The sequence below is a fragment of the Neopsephotus bourkii genome, unplaced genomic scaffold (genome assembly GCF_033783945.1).
Source record: "Neopsephotus bourkii isolate Nb327-2 ecotype Australia unplaced genomic scaffold, CSIRO-AGI_Nbou_v1 NB_53, whole genome shotgun sequence".
Classification (NCBI taxonomy): domain Eukaryota; kingdom Metazoa; phylum Chordata; class Aves; order Psittaciformes; family Psittacidae; genus Neopsephotus; species Neopsephotus bourkii.
This window is the reverse complement of record NW_026900570.1, coordinates 11,561,244-11,582,957: the sequence shown is the minus strand read 5'-3', so window position 1 is coordinate 11,582,957 and position 21,714 is coordinate 11,561,244. Positions and strand designations below refer to the sequence as shown.

General features: G+C 36.0%; 1 protein-coding gene across 1 annotated transcript in view; it reads right to left on the bottom strand.

The window, feature by feature from the left end:
• Nucleotides 1–21,714, bottom strand: part of ODAD2 (outer dynein arm docking complex subunit 2) — an 85,649-nt gene that overhangs the window by 62,283 nt on the left and 1,652 nt on the right. Inside the window, 8 exon segments of the mRNA XM_061350923.1 lie at nucleotides 11,992–12,136; nucleotides 12,341–12,477; nucleotides 14,136–14,357; nucleotides 17,116–17,232; nucleotides 18,248–18,384; nucleotides 18,851–18,957; nucleotides 19,545–19,740; nucleotides 20,952–21,109. Of these exon segments, the coding sequence (XP_061206907.1) occupies nucleotides 11,992–12,136; nucleotides 12,341–12,477; nucleotides 14,136–14,357; nucleotides 17,116–17,232; nucleotides 18,248–18,384; nucleotides 18,851–18,957; nucleotides 19,545–19,740; nucleotides 20,952–21,109 (1,219 nt within the window).

The window sequence follows — 21,714 nt, the reverse complement described above, 5'->3', positions numbered from 1 at the left end:
AGAGTGACTGTGACTGAATGCAACCTAAAAATGAAATGTTGTTTTACTTTGCATGGCATATCAAGGATTATTTTTTCATCTGGTTAGAACTATGGCTAAGATTTTTTTACCGTATTAAAAGTTCATTTTCTTTACTGTGTTAAGTCCTAGATAGATGCCTTAATGTGCATATCTGTGATAGTAAGACTACGACTGAATAACAGGAATGAAAATTGCTGTTCATGGGCATTTTTCATTTTTATGTATAATAATAACCTACTTCTGATTATGCATATATATAATCTGAATAGAAAATACAATATACCTGACAAAATTAAGACTGAACATACCAAGACAACATAATTTTAGAAAATACTGAACAAAATAGCTTTATGTGATATCAAAAAGAAAGTAGGTCAAATTACAGAAACCTTTATTGTTATACCAGAAATTATTTCATTAATATTCATCAGTGGAATGAAAAAACTCCTAGAACAAAAACAGTAAGTGGAATCCCAGCCCAAAATATTATTAAAAAATTGGCATTTTTATAAAACAAGAAAGCCAAAGCAAGTAGTAAAGCGTGAAACAGAATTCTGCATTTACAGCTTTGTGACTTTTGAATTTTCTGTTGAATTTGACTCCCTCAAATCAGACAATTTTGTAATTTTCTGATGGCAAATACCTTAAAATGTAAACAAATTCTGATAAAGCTTAATGAAAGACTGAGCACTGCTGTATAATATGTACAATATGCTTCAGCAAGGCAGTTCTTCTGTGCTAGTGAACCTCTAAAAACTCTGAGTTTTGTTTTGGTTTAAATACTAGTTCCAATTTTTCATTCTAGTTTATAAAACATACAAGCTGTAAGTTGTTAAGAGATGAGTTATGGACAAGTATAACTGAGTTATGGAATAATTCCCTGCCCCATTTCCTGAATCTTCTGGCATTCTTTGGCTACAGCCTGGCAGTATGTAAACCATACAGATTAATGTAAGTAAAGCCAGTGGAAAATCACAGGCATCACAAAATCCAAAATGCTCACTGCACAGAAGCTGCACAGCTTTAGTTGCAGATTAATACCTTGACCCTGACCCTTCACGGTGGCAGAAGCAACGTATATGTTATAACCAAGACATAGTGAATTTAAAATGTCACCATATTTTATGAAATTGAAAAGAAATGAGTTTCCAAACAAAAGAATAAGTCTATTATTTTCTAAGTGAAGCAGAAGGTTTTGTTAGGCAACTGCTGATTCCCTCTTGAAAACTCTCACAAGACATGCATCTATCCCGTTAGATTTCTTTTTCTGATTCATAGTAATTGGATTCTACTATTGAGGAGGTAAAAGTCCATGTGGCTCATGTGCAAACATATTAACTTTTACTTGATTGGACAAGGAATAGTAGAATGTTTTTCCCAGTAACTTCTCAAACCTCAAACTTGTAGAGAAGTGAATTGCTGACCCAAAAAACACAGAAAACCTGGCCAAGGTAATATATAATATCTCAACACTTCAAGTTAATCTTCTCATTTGTGAAATTTTCAGTTTAGGAGTGTATTTTTTCGCCAGTTACATCTGGACAATGTTGTAAAAACAATGGACCACACTTTTTTTGATCCTAGGTAAATTTAGAGAGAAAACTATAAAGATTGCAATGTGCACAACTAACCTATTCCCTCTCAGCGCATAAGGATGCTTTTTATGCTGCCTCTGCAATCTCCCTCCTAAAAGATGCCGACCAGCTGAAAAATACCAAGTGAACAAAAGGTTTTCCTTCAGGAAAACTTCTAACTATGGATAAATTTGTGTTGCAAGAAGAAACAAACAAGCTCTCAGATGTATTTATGTGCCAGAGAGCTGAGAACAGCTAGTTGGCTAATATAGATCAAAGTAACTCAAAGGCCAAGATACAAATTTAAAAGTGAATCTTGTGTAAAGACAACAAAATGCTGTTTCTCAGAACAGTGAGTATCTTAGATCGTATGATTTCTCAAAGAAAAGACATATGTATATTTTAGTGACTAGAAGGCAGATAAGGTCCTTTGCATCTGTGTAGAAATTATTGGATTTTTTACTTTGCTTTTCTGATTGCTCAGACATCAGTCTTGGTCAGATGTCACAGAATTTCCACATGTTGCTGGTTTTCGGTCAGCTAATTCTTGCAAACTCCTTAGAGACATTTATTTAGTCCTGGTTTTCTCCAGAATGAAGATAGCCTTCTCTCTTTGTTCACCAACACAGTGTCTATAGGACTGTCCTAAATATGTGACAATGTGAGGATACTTTTGCAGCTCACTCCCTGAAGAGCTCAAGATGGAGTGCAGATTATGGTGACAAGAAAAAAGCCAGTAGGTCTCCTCTAACTGAAATCCTGTTGAGAAACTAGAAGCAAGATAAAACTGTAGGATCCAGATCACATGCACATCATCTATGTAAACAAAACTCAAGCAGTCACAAAGCTGGTCAGGCAAAGGTAGATCACAGATACCTAGCAGATGCCCATCAATTAACTCTCCTATTAACTGCCAATTAGTTTTTAAGGCTGTTACCAAATAGGGTGATCTTTATAAAGCACTCCAAGGAAAAAAGGCCAGAAAGCATGCAAAGCCCTGTGTCCAAATACATAAAGAAGCTGGAATAAGAGTAGGCCTTCAAGAGAGTATTTCACATGACATTCACTGATGATTTGAAATGCTCACAAGTGTGGGGATGGGAGTCATCTGTCTAAATTCACTCATCTACAGCCATCCTACATTCTGATGATTAAGACCGAGTCACCTATAGCCATCCTACGTTCCTGTTAATTGAGATTAAGTCAACAATGAACTTAAAAACATGATCCATCTCATTCTGAATAGATGCTTAAAATATCAGATGAATCACATACTTGAAGTGCTTACTTTTTCCACTGATCATAAAGGTAGCCTTGAGTGCCCAGCTCAGCTACAAACACCTACTTTGTTTATGTTTAGAAGTAGGTGAGAAGAATTCCAATCTAGGTATTGACTTTTATGTCTTGGCACTAGAACAAGGTTATAGCCTTCTCCCTGCCTTTGACCACTTCATCTGTGAAAAATTTTCTATGTGAAAATAAAGCATAGCTATTTTTAGACAGAACATGCAGAGATTAGCAGGAAATTAGGGTTGAATAAGAAAAAGAAAAGGTTCTAGCGTTAAAAACAAAACAAAACCAAACAAACACACACACCCCTCCCCCCAAACCCCAAACCAACAAACCAAAACAAAAACCAAAGACCTACACAAGCAGCACTACTGTTTTTTAATTTAACATTGATACTTGTATGTCCGGATGGCAGATTTGGAGATATGATACACACCACCCATAACACAGATGTACTACTGACCTCCTGTGACAGTGTCAGACTTGCCTGAGCAATTTTGATTTTGCCTAGCACTTGGCTCCCAAAAGTCTTAATGTTATTACACCTATTTTATCTTTATGGATCCAGCTCATTTGCAAAACCAGCGGAGAAAATTTAATGACATTGAACTAAGAAGGACCTGTGCCCAGACTACTGGAGAGCTAGCATTCTGTGGAAGCCTAGTAAGCACTAAGCAGACAGAAAAGACAGTGTCATTTGAAACCAGGCATAAAAGATTTTGTGAGAAAAACAAAATGATATTGATAGTTTATGAAAAGCTAAGAGGCAGATACTCTCTGGAGAAATAAAACAAACTTAAAAAACTGAGCTTAGTGAAACCATGAGAAAAACCAATATAGATGAAGACATGGTTGAAGCACAGGCATGCTTCTGAAGTAACTGCGTGTATAGTAAGTTGTGATTAATTGATCCTAGGTCCAATGTGGAACATTTAAAGCCAATGAAAAATGCTGTTATCACTTCTTAAAACTCTCGATAGCTTTCTGAGACAACCACATTATAATTCTTTAGGAAAGCCAGAAATCTGGTTATCTGCTTCAGGATTATAAAGCCTTAAACCAGATTGAAACAGCTGTGGGTGTTTACAGTTATTTTAGAGGTACAGTAGCTGCAGTGGTGAAACAGTAGCTCATTAGTTTAGTATTAATCTAATTACCTGCTTTTACAATAGAATACAATCCTGTAGAAAGAGGGAAATTAAACATCAGTTGTTTTACATTCTTTTCCTTAGCCCTTAATTTTTTATATACCATATCTTTTTTATTGTTTTTTTTTGTTAAGTTCTACACTTTTGTTTGTTTTTAATTTATTTCTGTCTGGTTTTTCTTCTCATCACCTATGAAACTCTAAGGAATGGGTCACCCTCAGAACATTAATTAAACCTCCACCACACAGAACTTCATCAGAGTTGGTGCTAATGGTCAAAACTCAACCGGTTCTTACAAATTTTATATGTCTCTTATGATGAGGAATGACTGTTGGTACAGTATTTTGAGGCGAGAGCTATGCAAGTGCTTCAGAGTTGCCAGTTATAATAATAATTTGATACTTCACTATTTGCCAATATTTCCTACCTAGTAAATTTATCATCAAAAGACTTCTTTTTCACGATCAGCACTGGCTGGGTTGTAAAAAAATACATAACTATAAAATGCAGTTTTCCCATATTTTTATCCCCCCCCCCCCTTTTGTTCAGTAACCACATTCTTCACCAAAAATTTAAAAAGCAGAAAAAACTTGGCTAATACTGGAAGATGGGAACAAGAGATGTTCATGAATAGTGAAGAAGAGAATGATATGGAGGCTGACATATTTGCCAAGGCTGACAGGTTAGCCAGATATGTGCCTAGAAACGCTAGCAGGTGGTACATGTTTATGTCTCATACAGTTGGTATTTTCTGAAAAATAACAGTCTGCCACTTAGCCAAACTACAGCAGAATTCATTTTTCATCTTGATGTTTCAGTTCAGTTAAATAACCTCCTTCAAATTACCCCACCACATACTTTGATAAGTGAAAAGATACATGATTCAACAGTCTAGTAATAAGTTCAGGTAAATTGTCCACCAAGTTGGTCAATCCTGAAAACAGCCATTATAGAGTGTCAAAATTATTTTATATATGAAAATCATAGAATCATAGAATAGTTTGGGTTGAAAGGGACCTTAAGATCATCTAGTTCCAACCCCCCTGCATGGGCAGGGACACCTCACACTAAACCATGTCACCCAAGGCTTTGTCCAATCTGGTCTTGAACACCGCCAGGGACAGAGCATTCACAGCTTCCTTAGGCAACCCATCCCAGTGCCTCACCACCCTAACAGGAAAGAACTTCTTCCTTATATCTAATCTAAACTTCCCCCGTTGATGTTTTAGCCATTACCCCTTGTCCTATCACTATAGTCCCTAATGAAGAGTCCCTCCCCAGCATCCTTATAGGCCCCCTTCAGATACTGGAAGCCGGCTATGAGGTCTCCATGCAGCCTTCTCCAGACTGAACAGCCCCAACTTTCTCAGCCTGTCTTCATACGCAAGGTGCTCCAGTCCCCTGATCATCCTCACAGCCCTCCTCTGGACTTGTTCCAACAGTTCCATGTCCTTCTTAGGTTAAGGACACCAGAACTGCACACAATACTCCAAGTGAGGTCTCAAGAGAGCAGAGGGGCAGGATCAGCTCCTTCGATCTGCTGGTCATGCTCCTTTCGATGCAGCCCAGGATACAGTTGGCTTTCTGGGCTGCAAGCGCACACTGAGGCCGGCTCATGTTCAGTTTCTCATCAACCAACACCCCATGTTCTTCTCTGCAGGGCTGCTCTGAGTCTCTTCTCTGCCCAACCTGTAGCTGTGCCTGGGATTGCTCCGACCCAGGTGTAGGACCTTGCACTTGGCATGGTTAAACTTCATGAGGTTGGCATCAGCCCACCTCACAAGCGTGTCAAGGTCCCTCTGGATGGCATTCCTTCCCTCCAGCGTATCAACTGAACCACACAACTTGGTGTCATCAGAAAGCTTGCTGAGGGCACGCTCAATCCCACTCTCCATGTCAGTGACAAAGATGCTGAACAAGACCGGTCCCAACACCAACCCCTGAGGGACACCACTCGTTACTGGTCTCCAGCTGGACATTGAGCCACTGACCACAACTCTATGCATGCGTTCATCCAGCCAGTTCTTTATCCACCAAGTGGTCCATCCATCAAATTGATGTCTCTCCAATTTAGAGACAAGGAGACAAGGATGTATTTTATATGCATTTATGTATGTTTGTTTTATATTTGATGGCTAATATAATATGTCATGCAAGTCTTGCTAATGTGATATCATAAAGTAAAACCAGTTAACTCTTATTATCCAGATTGTGAAAAAAATAATATAATGTACAATATAGTTTTTACACAGATTGGACACTTTTATTTCTGCTATTATATTCTAGTATTTCCATCTATTCCATATCTAGAGCCAGATTTTAAGATTACATATAGGTTTTTTTTTATAATCCTGCACACAAAATAATTCCTAAATTCCTATCACACCAAATTCATAACTTGTATGTTAATCATCTATGTATCTAATTATAGTTGTGAAGTTCTACCTACCAGTCAATTTCTGGGGAAATAGAAGCACAGCCAAGAAATAGAGTTAGTTCCTCAGAATTTGTATTTGCAGTTGTCTTTGCATTTTGTTCTTCAGGCATATCCATAAACATCAGAGGCTTTTTTCTAGTATTTAGGCTTTTTTCTGTGACTACCATAAAACTTTTGAGCAGTATTACAATGTGTAAAACAAATAATTGGTACTTTAGTGGGTACACTGTAACACTATTTTTTCTTACAAAATTTAAAATTACTTCTTGTGTAGTTTCACTTTAATTAGTACTTGATGACTCATTTTATTCCTTAGGCTAATATGTTAATGTCTCTTTTGAGGTTCTGTGTTTCAGAATAAAACTGAATTACTTTTCTGCTAATCCCAAAATACAATCAATTTCTTAATGCATGCATACTTTATGAAGATGATTTAAATTTTTATGAGTACTAGTGTAATCCTAATAATGTGGAACATTTCCAATACCAATATAACTTAATAAAGCTATAGTTTTCCATTATGCAGTTAAAAAATACTGTCCATTCTCTATTTCATACAGAAATTGAGAAAAAAATCTACAAACCACATCAATGCCTTTGCAAGTGCTGTAAATTTATAATTGTTTGATACAAAAGAATTGCTGTATACACCACCTGTTAAACCACAGGAGGGCTGAGACTTTTATTTTGAAAGGCTGGACATTTTCTATCACAAAATTTTATGAGGAAAATATGTTTTTCAGATAACTAAATCCATAGACCTCAGATATGACAAGGTTCATCTTGGAGATAAAGTGTGACCGACTTCATATTAATGCATAGTAGGGAAACATGCAAGCAGTTGTTGTTGACTGACTTTCCCTCCAAGTAGAAAAATGTCATATTGTAAACCTTCCATATAGAATGCAAAAGAACTCAACACACACAAGCCACTGTCGTTTAAGATTTGGTCCTCAAATGTTCTGAAATAGGCTCCCTGTTTCTGCAATAGTTTGAACCTTCCTTGTCCATATTCCTAACCTTCACACATACATGGATTCCCTGCACCCTAGTTTACCCCTAGCTCTTAAATTCCGATTTCCAGGTGTCTCCCCATCTTTTCCTGGAGAATAAAACTCTTATACTGTTTACCAACAATATATGAAACTTTCGTTTGAGATCCCGCATCTTAGCACCTGGCAGAGAGTCCCTGAATCATTTCACTGTCTACTTGATTTTCTGCATTTCTAGCCTGTTCCAAGAATGCTAGTGCCCTCTATGTACCAAGAGCTCAGCTGAGGATTCACTGTTCCTTCCTGCAAGCCGGTATAAAGCTGCATTTCCCTAACTGAAAAATCTGAGCTTCCTGAGAAGAGGAAATAAATTCTGCCTGCAGTGCAACAGCTACACTGTCCTCCTGGCTTAGCTCTGTTCACACGGAACAAGTGTGAAGGGGAAGCAGAAGTGATGGGCAGTAGTTCTCGCACAGCCAATACTCAATGCAACACATGCACTGTAAGAACTAGACCCATAGCTTTGATCTCATAAAACTTTCATTTCCTTGACCCAGTTGCCTAGAAATAAATGAGGACTTTTAGAGGAAGTTGGAGAGAAAGAAAAGGGAAGAAGCAAAGACCGGAAGGATCTTTGTACAGAAACTTCTGTACATTTCTGCCTCTGTGGTCTGTTTGCCACCTGTATGTAATGTAAGCCCAATACAGAGGGGCCTCCTGCCAGCTACAGAAATGTTAGTTGAATGCATGAGCCTTCCAAAGATCCTGCCAAAATGCAGCTGTGGAGCAGACCTGAATACATCCAGTGTATCCTGCAGTTCTCTCAACCTTCTCCTTGTCCAGTGAATGAGATTTCACTGAGTCATGTGACAAGCACCCAGTGATCCCCTGCTATACATTGCCAGGGCACATAGGCACCTAGCAGCTAGTACTCAAGGCACATTCTCCCTAACTCCTGTGCAGTACATAGCCTTTCCCCACCTCCTGGAGCTAGTACAAGATGCAAACAGCTGGGGACAGAATATTTGTCCACCTATGATTCCAAAGTAGAAAAGAAACACAATGCTGTTCTGGGAATGAGGTTGGTTGAACCAGAGTAATTCAAAACACATAGGAAATTAGTTGATACTTTACTTGATGTGTGAGGTTTCACTACTCTACTGTACCCCTAAAATACAGCCAAAAGTAGAATGACTTTCCAAGTAAGAAACTGAAAGATGAATTCTGTAACTAACACAGTCCTGCAGAACTCTATCCAGAGCTCACCCTTGCATATGTGTACACATTAATCAAGCCTTTACAGGGAACTGAAACCAAGCAGCACAAGGGTTTAAGGGATTAAAGATTTATTCTGGAGATTTGAGTTATTCCTGGAGCAGTCACCAGCCCCAATTCACCTTTCAATGTCTCATCTTTATCTTAAAACTGCAACAATCAGAGCTCAACAGCAGCAACACAAATCGATTGTGCCTACCTCTGGGCAGGAAAGCTTTTCTTTTTTTCTTTTTTTTTTTTCCAGCACACAGCCTCAGCTCTGCCACAAAGAAGATCCAGCATTTCTACCTGATGTTCCCCATTTCTTGTAAAACAGATCATTGTAAAATGTGACCTCTTCACCCTATCCCCATGTAAAACGTAGTCCTCCCTCTAAAAACCTAATACTTCAGAAGCACTACTTTAATAAATTAGAAATCTGAAGCAGGCTCTCCTGAGTAAATCTCACCATTACAAACATCAAGTGAACACTTCGTTCCAGTTTTATCTACTCTAGGCCCAAAAGATGCTTAACACAACACCATCACCAACCTCGCTGATCAGTCTTCACTGACCATTCTTAAATTAATGGCAAGACATGGCAAGAGCACACATGCTCTTGTCTTCTGTTTCAGAGCCCTGGGAAGTTTGAAAGTAGGAGAAAGAGCCAGACCACAAAAGCAGCTGTTTCCCAGTGGAGCAATTCCAACATGGCTGATCTTTCCCGGAAAGGAGAGGGAATGTAGAAGGGCAAAAAGTCAGAAGGGAATTTCCCCTGCACTGGAATTTTCTATCCATGAAGAGGTATACAAATACATAGCCTACAGGCACAATCCACAGGATCTAGCAAGTTTGCTTTATACAGGAAGCAACTGTCTCTTTAAGTTTGAGAGACAATCAAACACTGGTATAAAAACTAGGTGTCTTTAAGCTTTTATGGAAGTTTTATGTTTGCAAATCAGTCTTTTATAGTTGAACTGTAATGCACATTAGCAGACATTCAAAAATGGTTGCATCTACAAATTACTAGATTTTCTGTATTTCAAGCATCTATTATTTAATGCATTTTATTAATTTTTTAAGATGTGTGAACTATGTGTACAACCATTGAAGACACAAAACCCCTTGAAATTTGTGCTTCTATATAAATATGCTTGTAGATACTTAAATATTGGAGTCATAAATATATTTTCTCTTATATTGCATGTGTCATGAACAATTGCCCACATGAACAACAAGAATGCCAAAAAATCTCCTAAGTCTGGCCAGAAGTGCAGTATTTATACTCGAATTAAAATGAATTCCATGTGCAAGCTAAAGTAGCACTCCATCAATAAAACATTTCAACCACTGTCTGCGGTATGGCACTGAGGCATCTCTTTTCAGCTTTATCTGACACTAGGGATTTCTTGCTTTACGTAGCTACGAATCAACAGAGAACTATTTTAAGTATATCTTCAAGTATTTCATTTAATTTATTTCTAATTTAAAGAACTATTGTAAGACCCAGGTGTGCATGAATACATAAACAAGTATACATTTGAATTTTCATAACAAAACTTTTTCATATTATGGAATTTTTGTATTATAAACACTTTTTAGCAGGTACTCACAATTTGATAAAAATGCTCCCCTTTCTTTTTCTAGTTCTAAGCCATTAAGTAATTTTGCTTGTTGACAGCTGTAATAAAACTAATTTCTAAAGCAGAGGAGAGTGAAAAATACTTTTTCCTATTTGCCATTCTCACTCCTCATTCAGAATGGTTTCATGCAAGTCTAGATATGTTTCAGTACTGAATTACATCCCATATTAAAATCTAAACATATAAATCTATACAAAGGATCTAGAGAGGAAATGGAATTTGAGAAACATGTAACCAGGAGAGATGACCCTTGTTGGTAAAGAAGGTGGTTCAGAAATGGCCTAATGAAAAGATTTCTGGGAGTTCACCAACAGTAATGGGTTTGAAGTATCCTCTCCAGGAAGACCTTGAGTGTTTATTAAAATGTATCATGGTTATTTCTCTGAGCTCCCAGAAAGAGGTGGTCCATAAGACAGACAGAACAAGCTATTAGTAGACTTACGGATTTGAAAACACCTTGAACTGTAACTACATGCAAATATGTATTGACATACATAAATACTGTATCATGCAAAATGTATATATTGAGTGCTCATTAGGGGGTAGCTGAGCAAGTTACATTCTGAATGCTGCACAAGATTACACTTGCAAAGGGCTATTTCAGCATAGACAAAATGACAAGAATATAGAGGTCCAATCTAGAAAAGATAAAGCATAAAGAATTGTAGAGACTTGTATTATCCAAGTATTTCTGTATCTCTCTGGCTACAACCAGTAGCATAGGTTATACATACATGAACTGAGAACAAGCGGTGTAAATGCACTGAAAACTGTTAAAAGACTGTTACTCTTCTATAAGGAGCCAAAGATTTTGCTTATTCCTCATAAGTATTTCTGCTGTACCAAATGCCAGCATCATCATTTTATCAGTCGGATGTGTGTACTCTATAGCTTTACTCAAAAAAACAAATAAACCAGTGCTTTTATTAGTAACTTACAGCACATAAATTCCAGTACAAACTTGAAAAGGAATTTCTCCTGAGGGAAAAGTATAATTAGTTTTAGAGTTTTCCAGAATAGTAGAGAATTGTTGGGTTTTTTTAAAAGTGTTTCAGACATACACAGAATTCCAAACATCTATATTTGTAAGTTCCAAAAGATTTTCAACAAGTCTGTGTAAAAAAACCTTCTTTTTTTCTTTAGAGAATGCCTGTTTATCATACATTTTCTTGTCCACTAACAGCATCTATCCAGACATAAGACCACGTTAGAATTACTTCAGTCATTCATTAATCATAGTCGATGAAAGACTTTAGGCACATATTCAGTTTTAATAAAAACTCTTGAAAGTCATTATCCACATAAAGAAATACCTTGGAAAGTTTCACCCAAAAAGCAAAAGAGAAACCCAATAATTAATAAAGAGATTATACCATCTTAAGTTTTAAACTGTACACTGAACAGATGGTTTAATCTAAGGGTCTATGTAAGCCAAAACCAGCAGATTAAAAAATATGCAGGAGAAACGGGTGCATGACAGGGAAGTCCACAGTTCCAGGGTTTGAGCATACTATGTAGCAGGGCTGTTCTAAAATATATGGAAGGTGGAAATGATGAGGAGCTGGTCTGGTGGCCTCAGATGTAGAAGGTAAAAGCAGCTGTTTATAAAATTTATCAATGCTTCTTATTTACCTTTAAATATTTTGCAAGTTTCTGAATTCCCCAGTATTCTGATGGCAAATCTGTGCCTCCTTCATGATGACGTACAGGCTGTTCTTCATCTTCCTCAGTCTCTGAGGAGCTTTCACTAACATCAACAAGCCTGGCTGATGTTTTACTAAAAATAAAAAACAGCATTACCCATTTTAAACAGCTATAAAGTAACATGAACAAGAACATTTTAAACAGGTATGAGAGCACTGCCTAGTAAAAGAACTAGAAAAATATAACTGACATTACCAAATATTAAGTATGGTGATAATTACTGTCAATACTGAAAATAAATTAAAAAATTGAAGAAAGAAGAATAAGTAACCCATACCGTTTTGAAGCTGGTTGTATTTTAGCAGATTCAGAAGAAAAGCCACCCCCTTTCTTTTTTATTTTCGCAGACACAGTACTATTTCTCCTTCTTGCTTCTTCAGCATCTTTTCTTGCAGCTTTGTCAGTAATATGTTTCTTTTTATAAAAAAAAAAATACATATATATACATAGAAATAAAAAGCTGTAGTGGGACACATCAGTACGTATGAGCTTATGAACCTACACAATAAACTCCATTAAAAATAAAGAGTGCTGTGTCTTAACTAACTAATTTAATAGTGGAATATTAGAAAAAACGTATTATGCTGACCTGTATGTGATACAAGAACAAAGAATAAACATATTCATACAGACCACAGGTCCATTTATCCTAGGATACCACCTCCAACCATGACCAGTAACAGTTATCTAGGTAACAGCAGGTGAACAATGGAAGAACATGGAAATTCTTTTTTCAGCATATTCTTCAGAAAATTGTGATTCGGGACACTCCTGATCGTATATCAGTTTTGGATGAATTTGTCTTCCATGAACGTGGCTGACTGCTTTTTGAACTCATAAACAAACGACTTCTGCCATCCCATAGCAAAGAACGTGACAGCTTAGCCACGTGTCATATGAAGAACTCTTTTCCCTTCATTTGGAACTGGTCTCACTGGCTCTTTCCATTTGCTGCCCCTTATCTTTGTATTAGAATGGACAGTGACTACTTGCTCCCTATTCACTGTCTCCAGTCATGATTTTCTGTATCTGTCTTACAGTCCACCCAGTCATCTTGTTTCCAGGCAGAAGAATTCTAGTCTGCCTAGTTCTCCCACATGCTCAGCTGTTCCATACCTTTTATAATGTGGAATACAATATATCTTGCTTTCCTCACATAGACTCCTAGGCCTAGCTGGACACAATCACCCGTGCTTTTTTGTCCCTGATTTCCAGCGTTGTGAAAACAGAATGTCCTTTCAAGCCTGGGCTGGTCATACTACCGCAGTCACAATAAAACAGAATACTACTCATGATTACAGCCAATTTTACTACATCTAGACTATAACAATGGCTGTGGAAAAAGATAAGCCCTTGCCCTGGAAAACCACATTTTTTAACTGATGACTGTAGGTCACATCCAAAATCTCTTAAAATATTTCTTGCAACATGTCAAATTGGCAGACTTGAGAAGATACATTTTTCCTTTTTTTTTTAGGATGTAGACTTTCCTTCAGATATTCTTCTTCCTCAATTAACACATTAGGAAACTTGACATTGGAACAGAGTTCTGATTTCAGAAGATAAATCCAACAATATCCAATATAAGTATGCTCTACTTCTGTGTGTCCAAACTTTGAGGTAATCTCATTAGTAAAGACTGCTGCTACGCAGAGCTAGAAAAGTGGCTCATATAATATTAAATCATTAAAAATTGTAGTGTAAGTAAGAGTCATCATGATTTTCCATCCTGAATCTCTGTTGCCTCTCTCAGAAAGTGTGGTTTGGATTAGACTGTCTACTCTGTCTCATTTTAAAGGGCATTTTACACCAAAAATATAATAGTATGAGAGTCCTAGAGGATCAGTATGGCAGATGGTTGCAAGATATTTCCCTGCTTTGCTATGGAAATGACATAACATCATCAAAGTTGTTGCATAACAGAAGAAAACTGTGAAATCTCTTTAGTAGTCTGTACTTTCTTCCTAGTAAATTTTATTGCTCTTAACATAAAAATGCAAACCTATACCATGCAGTCCAATCATTAGCAGTTTAGAGAGATCTATATGAAAATTTATTTATAAGGTAACTACTTATCTGCTGAGAACGGAAAGCCCAGCATTCTTCCAGTTCATAGATGGTTCTAATTTCTTCTTTTCAATGGATCTCCTTGATGCAGAACTTTTTACTTTCTCACCTACTTTATTTTCTGTAATATCATGAAGGCTCTGGGACTGGCCAGAGACCTTAGCCTCAACTACTCCCATACACTGGAAATTCTTCTTACATGTTGGTTCGTTAAAAAACCTGTATTCCTAACAAAAGGAGACATGGTTTGTCAGTCATATTGCTATATGAATAATACATATTAAAACAATAAGTTCTAAGCACAATTCCAGAACGCTGTGCTTAAAAATTTTTACGATTAAATGTGGAATTAGACTACAAGCATAAAATCAGATTGCCTTTAAAATAATGAAACATTAATCTGGAAAGTAGCTGTTGCCATGTGCAAAATAAAGCTTTCGAAATAAGTGAGGTCATGAAATTCAGAAGTTCCTGAACATACTTGAGCATTGGGTGTTTTTTAAATTCTGGTATGTTAAAATATTTTGTGACACAAGCACTTTTATAGAAACTAATTCCAAATTAGTTATAAGATCTAGAATTGCAAAGTCAGTCATTCTGCTTTCAATGGATCATTCATATTAAAACTATTTCCCTGCATGAAGGATTTACAAAAAATTCCCACATAAAAAAGAAAAATTAACAAAAACATGAAAATAGGCTGCTAGACTTCAGGTCCAAGTAACTTAATTTGATATAGCTTAGAATTTATCTAAACACATTCCATTTCAGTTTTTTAAAATCTTCTGTCTCTTAGGACAAAACATTGTTGAACAAATCAAGTACAAGAACGGAGCTGAGTGGCACCTACGAGTCCTCAGCTGTCTGTGTTGAGTACCGTGGCTGATCAAAAGTATCCAGAACAGAGAGGACTCTTGTGAACTCTTATTCTCTACTGGAACATATTCAATTTTTACAGGAAAGACAGCATACAACCACTACTTATTATTATTGCAGCTATCACTACCAGATAGGTGAAGACATTCCTTTCTCTAGCTGATTCAAGCTTTAAGGAGACAGTTACAGTATAGTCGGTTTTCACCTAGCCCCTGACATGAATTGGCTGTTCCATACTTGCTGACTCAACTGTTTCATCATAAAACAACTCATGCTAATTCTCTCATTCAGAAAGTGTACTCTAGACAGGACAATTTAACAATAAATAAGACAAATCAAAGGGGAATTGATGCTGTAGCTTGAGCAGCTAAGCACATGCTAGAAGGTACGTTTCCTACAGCAGTATATGCCAACACAGCAATTCCAAATGTTTATCTTAACCAAGGCAAAGAAGATATTATAAAAGTTAATTTGTTTTGCAACATATTTGTATGAAATGAGGTTTTCAAAGATCTCCTCAGAAAATAAATCAAAACTATTTCCAGCCATAATTTATTTCAGGCAGGCAACCTTGGAAATACAGCTTTTCTCTCCTTTTCAGAGTTCTAGAGTAGAAATTTTACCTCAAATACAAATGTTCTGGATCTCTATAGTATTAACTTCTTTAAATTCTAGTTTTAGAATGCAGAATATACTAAACCAGCTCTTCAGCAAAGTAGTATGATATGATATTCCTAAATCATTAAAATAGTATAATTTGTACTCTTCAGCATAAACTTATTTACACAGTCAGGGAGCACTAAGTGATTTATATGACAACTGAAGGAAAACAGAATAAATTCTACTTACTCTTATTTAACAAGTGTACACATTTCTTGAATATCTACAATATCTTTATAAGAAAACCAGTAAAGAATGGTATATTATCTCTATTATTGATATTAATATTAATTTATATTAACATTTAGAACTGTAACACATTATTAAAATATTACTGTATTGTACCTTTGAAGACCATCAAATGAAGTCAAATCATGTTGAAAATACATTAAACAAATTATATCTAAATCCATTCATATATTGTCACATTTATGAAACAAACCAATGTGTAGATACAACATTAAAAAAACACTTGCCTATGGGATAAATAAAACATATTTTGGCATTTATTGCAAACAGAACAATTTACAAAATTAGTTCCATTACTGTTAGTATAAGCTACCATATTTATATGTACAAGTTGAAATGCTCTCTTCTGTCAAGTATCTATTTCTCAAAAAATATAAATATCAGCCCTACATCCCAGAAAACTAAAAGTACCGGATAAGAAAATTTCCATGTTAATTAGCTCCTTTATGTAATACTTAAAATTGCATATAAATAACCACAACAAAACTTGTTACTGATTTTAGCCCGTAATGAATTTTGCCACCATGTTAATAATCTTATAACCACACTAGAAAGCTGAAAAAAATTTTATCAGGAATGATGAAACATGCAAAACTGAAGTGGCACTGTGTGACTGTAGTTAATACAGAGCTCTAAATAAAACTAAAATACTTGCATCTTACATTGGATGAAGCAACACAGAGCATAAGCTGCAAGCTTAACTCTCAGCTCTGATATTTAAATCAGGCAGTTCTCGTAAAAATGTTGGGCTATTATTTATATTTGGGTTACAAAGAATGAAGATAAAAATGTAAGTGGTTTTGATCATGGAAAAATACTGTCATAAGAAGTTGACCTTTTCTGAAAGGATATCATATTTTCCTGCTTTAACATTTCCAGTGCCTCATGGAGAGTAACACTAGAAGACAAGCAATACTTTTTAGGCAGAATTAGAAGCTGACCTCACATGTTGGATCAAAACTCATAGTAAGATATGATAGAACAATATGTGCAATAGTATATTATTTGCTATTTACGAAAGGAACATACTTAGTAGAAACTGAAACATACCCAAAGAAAAATACCAAATGCAGTTTTTAGAATTCTTCATTTAATCAGAGACTTGTCTTTGGTAAAGAAAGGTTCAGCAAGGTTTTTAATGTAATTCTTACCATTATACAATGTGTGTAGAATATATACACAGTATCAGTAAGCACATACCTGTTTAGCCATATTTTCTACAAATTTAGGTGATCTCTCCCTTAAAAATGTGACAATATCTTTATATACATCACTTTTTCTTTCATAGTCAATGCGATCTTTACCATCTATCTGACCCTTAAAAAAAAAAAAGAATAAATTTGAAATTATTAATAGCATTGTCTTATCCAGGTAATTTAATCTGCACCATAAAATAGCGTTAAAAGAGCACAGAGGTCATCTACAATGCATTAGGTATAGAACTCTCATGCTCAGAGTCTATTCAACTTAGTAATGCTTTGTAAAAATACATGGACCATCTCCATGGATCCCAACAAATAATCAAGATCTTACATAGAATTCTGCAAGTAATTACAATCAGTTAATTGTGCTGTGTGTAGTTTCACTGGAAAGAATTTATGGCTTATGGTAAATAACCAAGTAAATATGAGCTTCTAGTGCAATATAGCAGATGTCTAAAAGGATCAGGAGATAATGTAACCTGACTAGCCTAAGCTTTATGAGCTTAATCCATTCAAAACATGCTAAATCAAAATTTCCCTGGATTTTTAACTCCTAGGAAATGACTGATGGACATCAGTACCTCTTCAAAATGTATATAAAAGTTCTGTTCATCACTTAACATACATAGGGGACTATCGTGTCTAAATAAAACCAATCTGTAATGAAAGTGATAACCGCAATTAAAAGTAGAAGAGCTAAATAATTTCCAGAAAGCCTCCACCAAAAGGAGAAAGAATAGCTTAACATTCATAGAAAAAGCAAACTATGTTAGCCACACACAATCATATTACACCTCAGATCAAGAGCAATGAGGCACTAGAGAGGCATCTAGTCACACAGTACCTTTAAATAACAGTAGTGTGAAGGGCATGTTTAAAGGCTAAGCAAACACTGCTAGCAAGAGTTCAGAATACCATCCTATATATATTTACCATTAAAAGCCCTCCAAATATGTGGGAAAACAAGCATGCATTTGTTACTGTGTCTTCTTCTGTACCAATAAATAGCTCTGCAGGTCCCAATACTACTACTCAATACTACAATCTCAATGCTACTACCCTAAACTGACTGATTCTTGATTTTAGCACGTAAAAATATTCATTACTCCATGGTATCATTTATTACTTACTCCATTTAAAAACACTCCTGCTGTACTGCAAGTGATACACAAAGGATCACTGTCATGTGGGTTGATGACTAAGTAACAAATTTCTCCATGCACTTGTCTCCAGGGAGGAGCTCGGCATCCATTAGAGAACATGTAATCTGTAACCAATTAGCATTAGTGTTTTTTCCAGCTTTAAAGTATTTTTTATAGTTATTCTTGATGATTAATATAACATATATACCCAAACAATACATTACTCTCAAGAATTCATACTCTGAGGAATTGATTATGGAAAGCTCTTAGACCTGTGCCCTGATTCAACTCAGAATTGCAACTGTGCTTAGCACGGGATCAGGGACTCAGTTCACTTCCTCTATTTCTACTGAAGATACTCATAAATTGAGATTATTTCTGTACTTAAAGGCTGAAGAACAGCATTCCATATCTGAAAATACTGTCTATTTTACAGTATAACTTTAAAATAGAAATAAACACTTTAAACACTTAAAATTTATTACTGAAATTAATTTAGCAAATTTCACACAGAAGTCAACTATCACAGAATCATACGATAAGTACTTTAATGAGATTATGTATAAGCATGAGATATGATCAGATCTGGACCTGATGTATACTCCAGTGATTCCAGTACTGTATTTTCTCCTTCCCCAGAGAAATTCTTGAGAAGACTCACTTCATTATTCACAGCAGCTGGATTTAGTCTTACATCTCTGAAATTAATAGAAAATGGGTTAAAATGTATTCATGAAAAGGATGTACTCAGAGAAATAAAAAGAGAATATTACATGATTTTTTTCTTTTACACCAAGTCTTCATAGTAGCAACAAAAGCTGGAAATGGGTCATCTTCAATTGTTTTTCTTATTTTTATCTGTTAGTTTAGTAAAATTTTAGTTCCATAGCTAACATAAAGTCTTTGTAGTTTTGAAACAGGCTCAATGTAATACTTAATATATTTCCATGAAGAAATAAACATTTCCTTGAAAACTTTTAATTTAACTAACTTTGTTGTTTGGTCAAGTAAGTTCAATTTGCTACCAAAATGCAAAACACATGCAACAAACCACACTCACAGACACACACTTGCACAGCCACACCTACAGCAAAATCTCCATGTGGAAAAAAAAAAAAAGAAGACTATTTTTTCAATAACTTAATGAAAGTGAAAGTTATTTCAATCACTTTTTTTAATGTCACACCAAAAGCACACACTGTGGGTTGAAACCAATCTAATTTAACAATAAAAACAAAAAAATGCACTGGCTGACATGCTTAGCTTCCAATTGAAATGCACTTACTGTGAAATTTGTTTCAAAGAACTATTAAGCAATTGCAAATCCAACTGATGAAGCAGAAGAAAGATTTTCATTTTCACCTCTGTTTCAGGGTCACTACATTTTTTCACTTTCTCAAGTAAATGCAAGATGGACCTATCTTCTCCTTCAACAGTCCCATATTCAGGGCCAAGAATTTGCACTATAGGATCTCTGTTAGCTGAAAACATGAACCAGAATCATATAATGTGATACTACATTTGAAACTGTTAGGCAAAACAAATACTTTTTATCTTTCTCACAAGATTAAGACTCATGCAACCAAGAGGTGAATATTACATACTTTCCTTTATCAACGGCCACCTTCCCCAAAAATATGCCTGGCTGATCACAAAAAAAACAGGAAATCAATGGATTTAAGTCACTGAAAACTGATAATTTTGTAAATATGATTTAGTGTTAAAGAACATCTTTAAAGGTTTTCAGGAGCATTCCCAATGGCCCCATTACTTCCTCAGCTATGCCAGCTGTTGTTTTTGGTAAACAGTGACATAATTGCATATCAATGGGTTTTAAAAAATCATTTCACTGTGTTCAGCAAATGAAGTCCCATGCATCTATGAATGCATCTGCATGATACCCTGTCCTTATTATTCTTCCTTATTATTCATGGTTGATCACTGCCAGTGACAGGACCCTAGATTATTAGATCGTTCTGATGTTTGATCCAGTATGAGCATTTACATTTTAGCATTGCAGATATAATTTCCAATTACCAAATTCCCAGTTTTGGAATTTCTCAATTTTTTTCTAATTTTCTAATTCCTAAATAATATTACTAATCTCTTCTAGCTAGAAGAGGAGGATATCCCATTTAGCATATCAAGGGTCTTCTTGTCGTTTGAAAATCTGACACACTTGAATACCTGGACTTGAATATAACACATGAGAAGTACTTGATCCTCTATTTTAAAAGCCACTGTGAGAAGGACTTAGAAGCGCTCACTGTGAAGCTTGTACAAGTGAGAATATCTTAATTGCGTAAGATTTTTTTTTTTTTTTGCTGTTTTTTTAAGGATGTAACATTTTGAAAGAAGCTCAAACTACAAATACATAAAAAACTGCTATTAGCCTCCAATAAGACATTCTTTTTCAGAAATTTAAACCTACTGCCTGCTGCAATAGCTAGGGTATTACTAAGTATGTGTTAATTTGTAGATGATATTCAACAGTTTTAGCTTATTCCAGATTTCTGTTAGTGATTTCTGTGAAAATAAAAGATGCATTAAGTTCTTTATCAGCCCTTTTAGCCACCTTCCCATATACTTAGAATGAAGGCATGCCTTTCTGCACATTTCATAAACATGAACTGAAGAAGACATACTTTTTAAGAGAAAGAAAATATTATAAAAACAAAAGAAGAAAGGAAACCTTCAAGGCATGCCTGTACTTCGTTTAACTTTTTTTCCATTGCAATTTGTAGCACACAGGACAGCTGGTCGAAACTACGAACTCTGAGAGTTGATTTCGTGAAAAGCAGCAATGACTGGCCATCTTTAGCTCTGGCTTCAGACTGAACAGTTGCTTCACTAGAAAAATTGAATTATATCCTTTTAGAATGACCTTTAACCGCAAATTTTAGAGAACAAGCTTCACATGATAAAACATATACAATTTCTTTAAACTGTATTTCAGAAAACTTCCAAGGTAAACCAATTTTTTCACTGCAAGTCTGCAGGTGGATGTCCCTGAAGGAGGCTGGGACCCCATGGAGAGCCTGTACTGGAGCAGTGGCACGACCGGTGGAGAGAAGATCCCATGCTGGGAGGACTTGTGACCCTGCAGGGGACCCATGCTGGAGCAGTCTGCTCCTGAAGGGCTGCACACTTGGAAGGGACTCACAGTGGAGCAGTTCATGAAGATCTGCAGCCCATAGGAAGGACCTATGTTGGAGAAGTTCATGGAGCACTGTCTCCTGTGGGCGAGACCCCACGGTGGAGCAGAGGAAGAGGGTGAGGAGGAAGGACCATCAGAGACAATGTGCAATGAATAGACAGCAATCCTCATTCCCCAAACCCCTGTGCTGCTTAAGGGTGAGGAGGCAGAGAAAATCAGGAGTGAAGTTGAATTTGGGAAAAAGGGAGGGGCTGCAGGGAAGGTGTTTTAAGATTTGCATTTATTTCTCATTATCCTA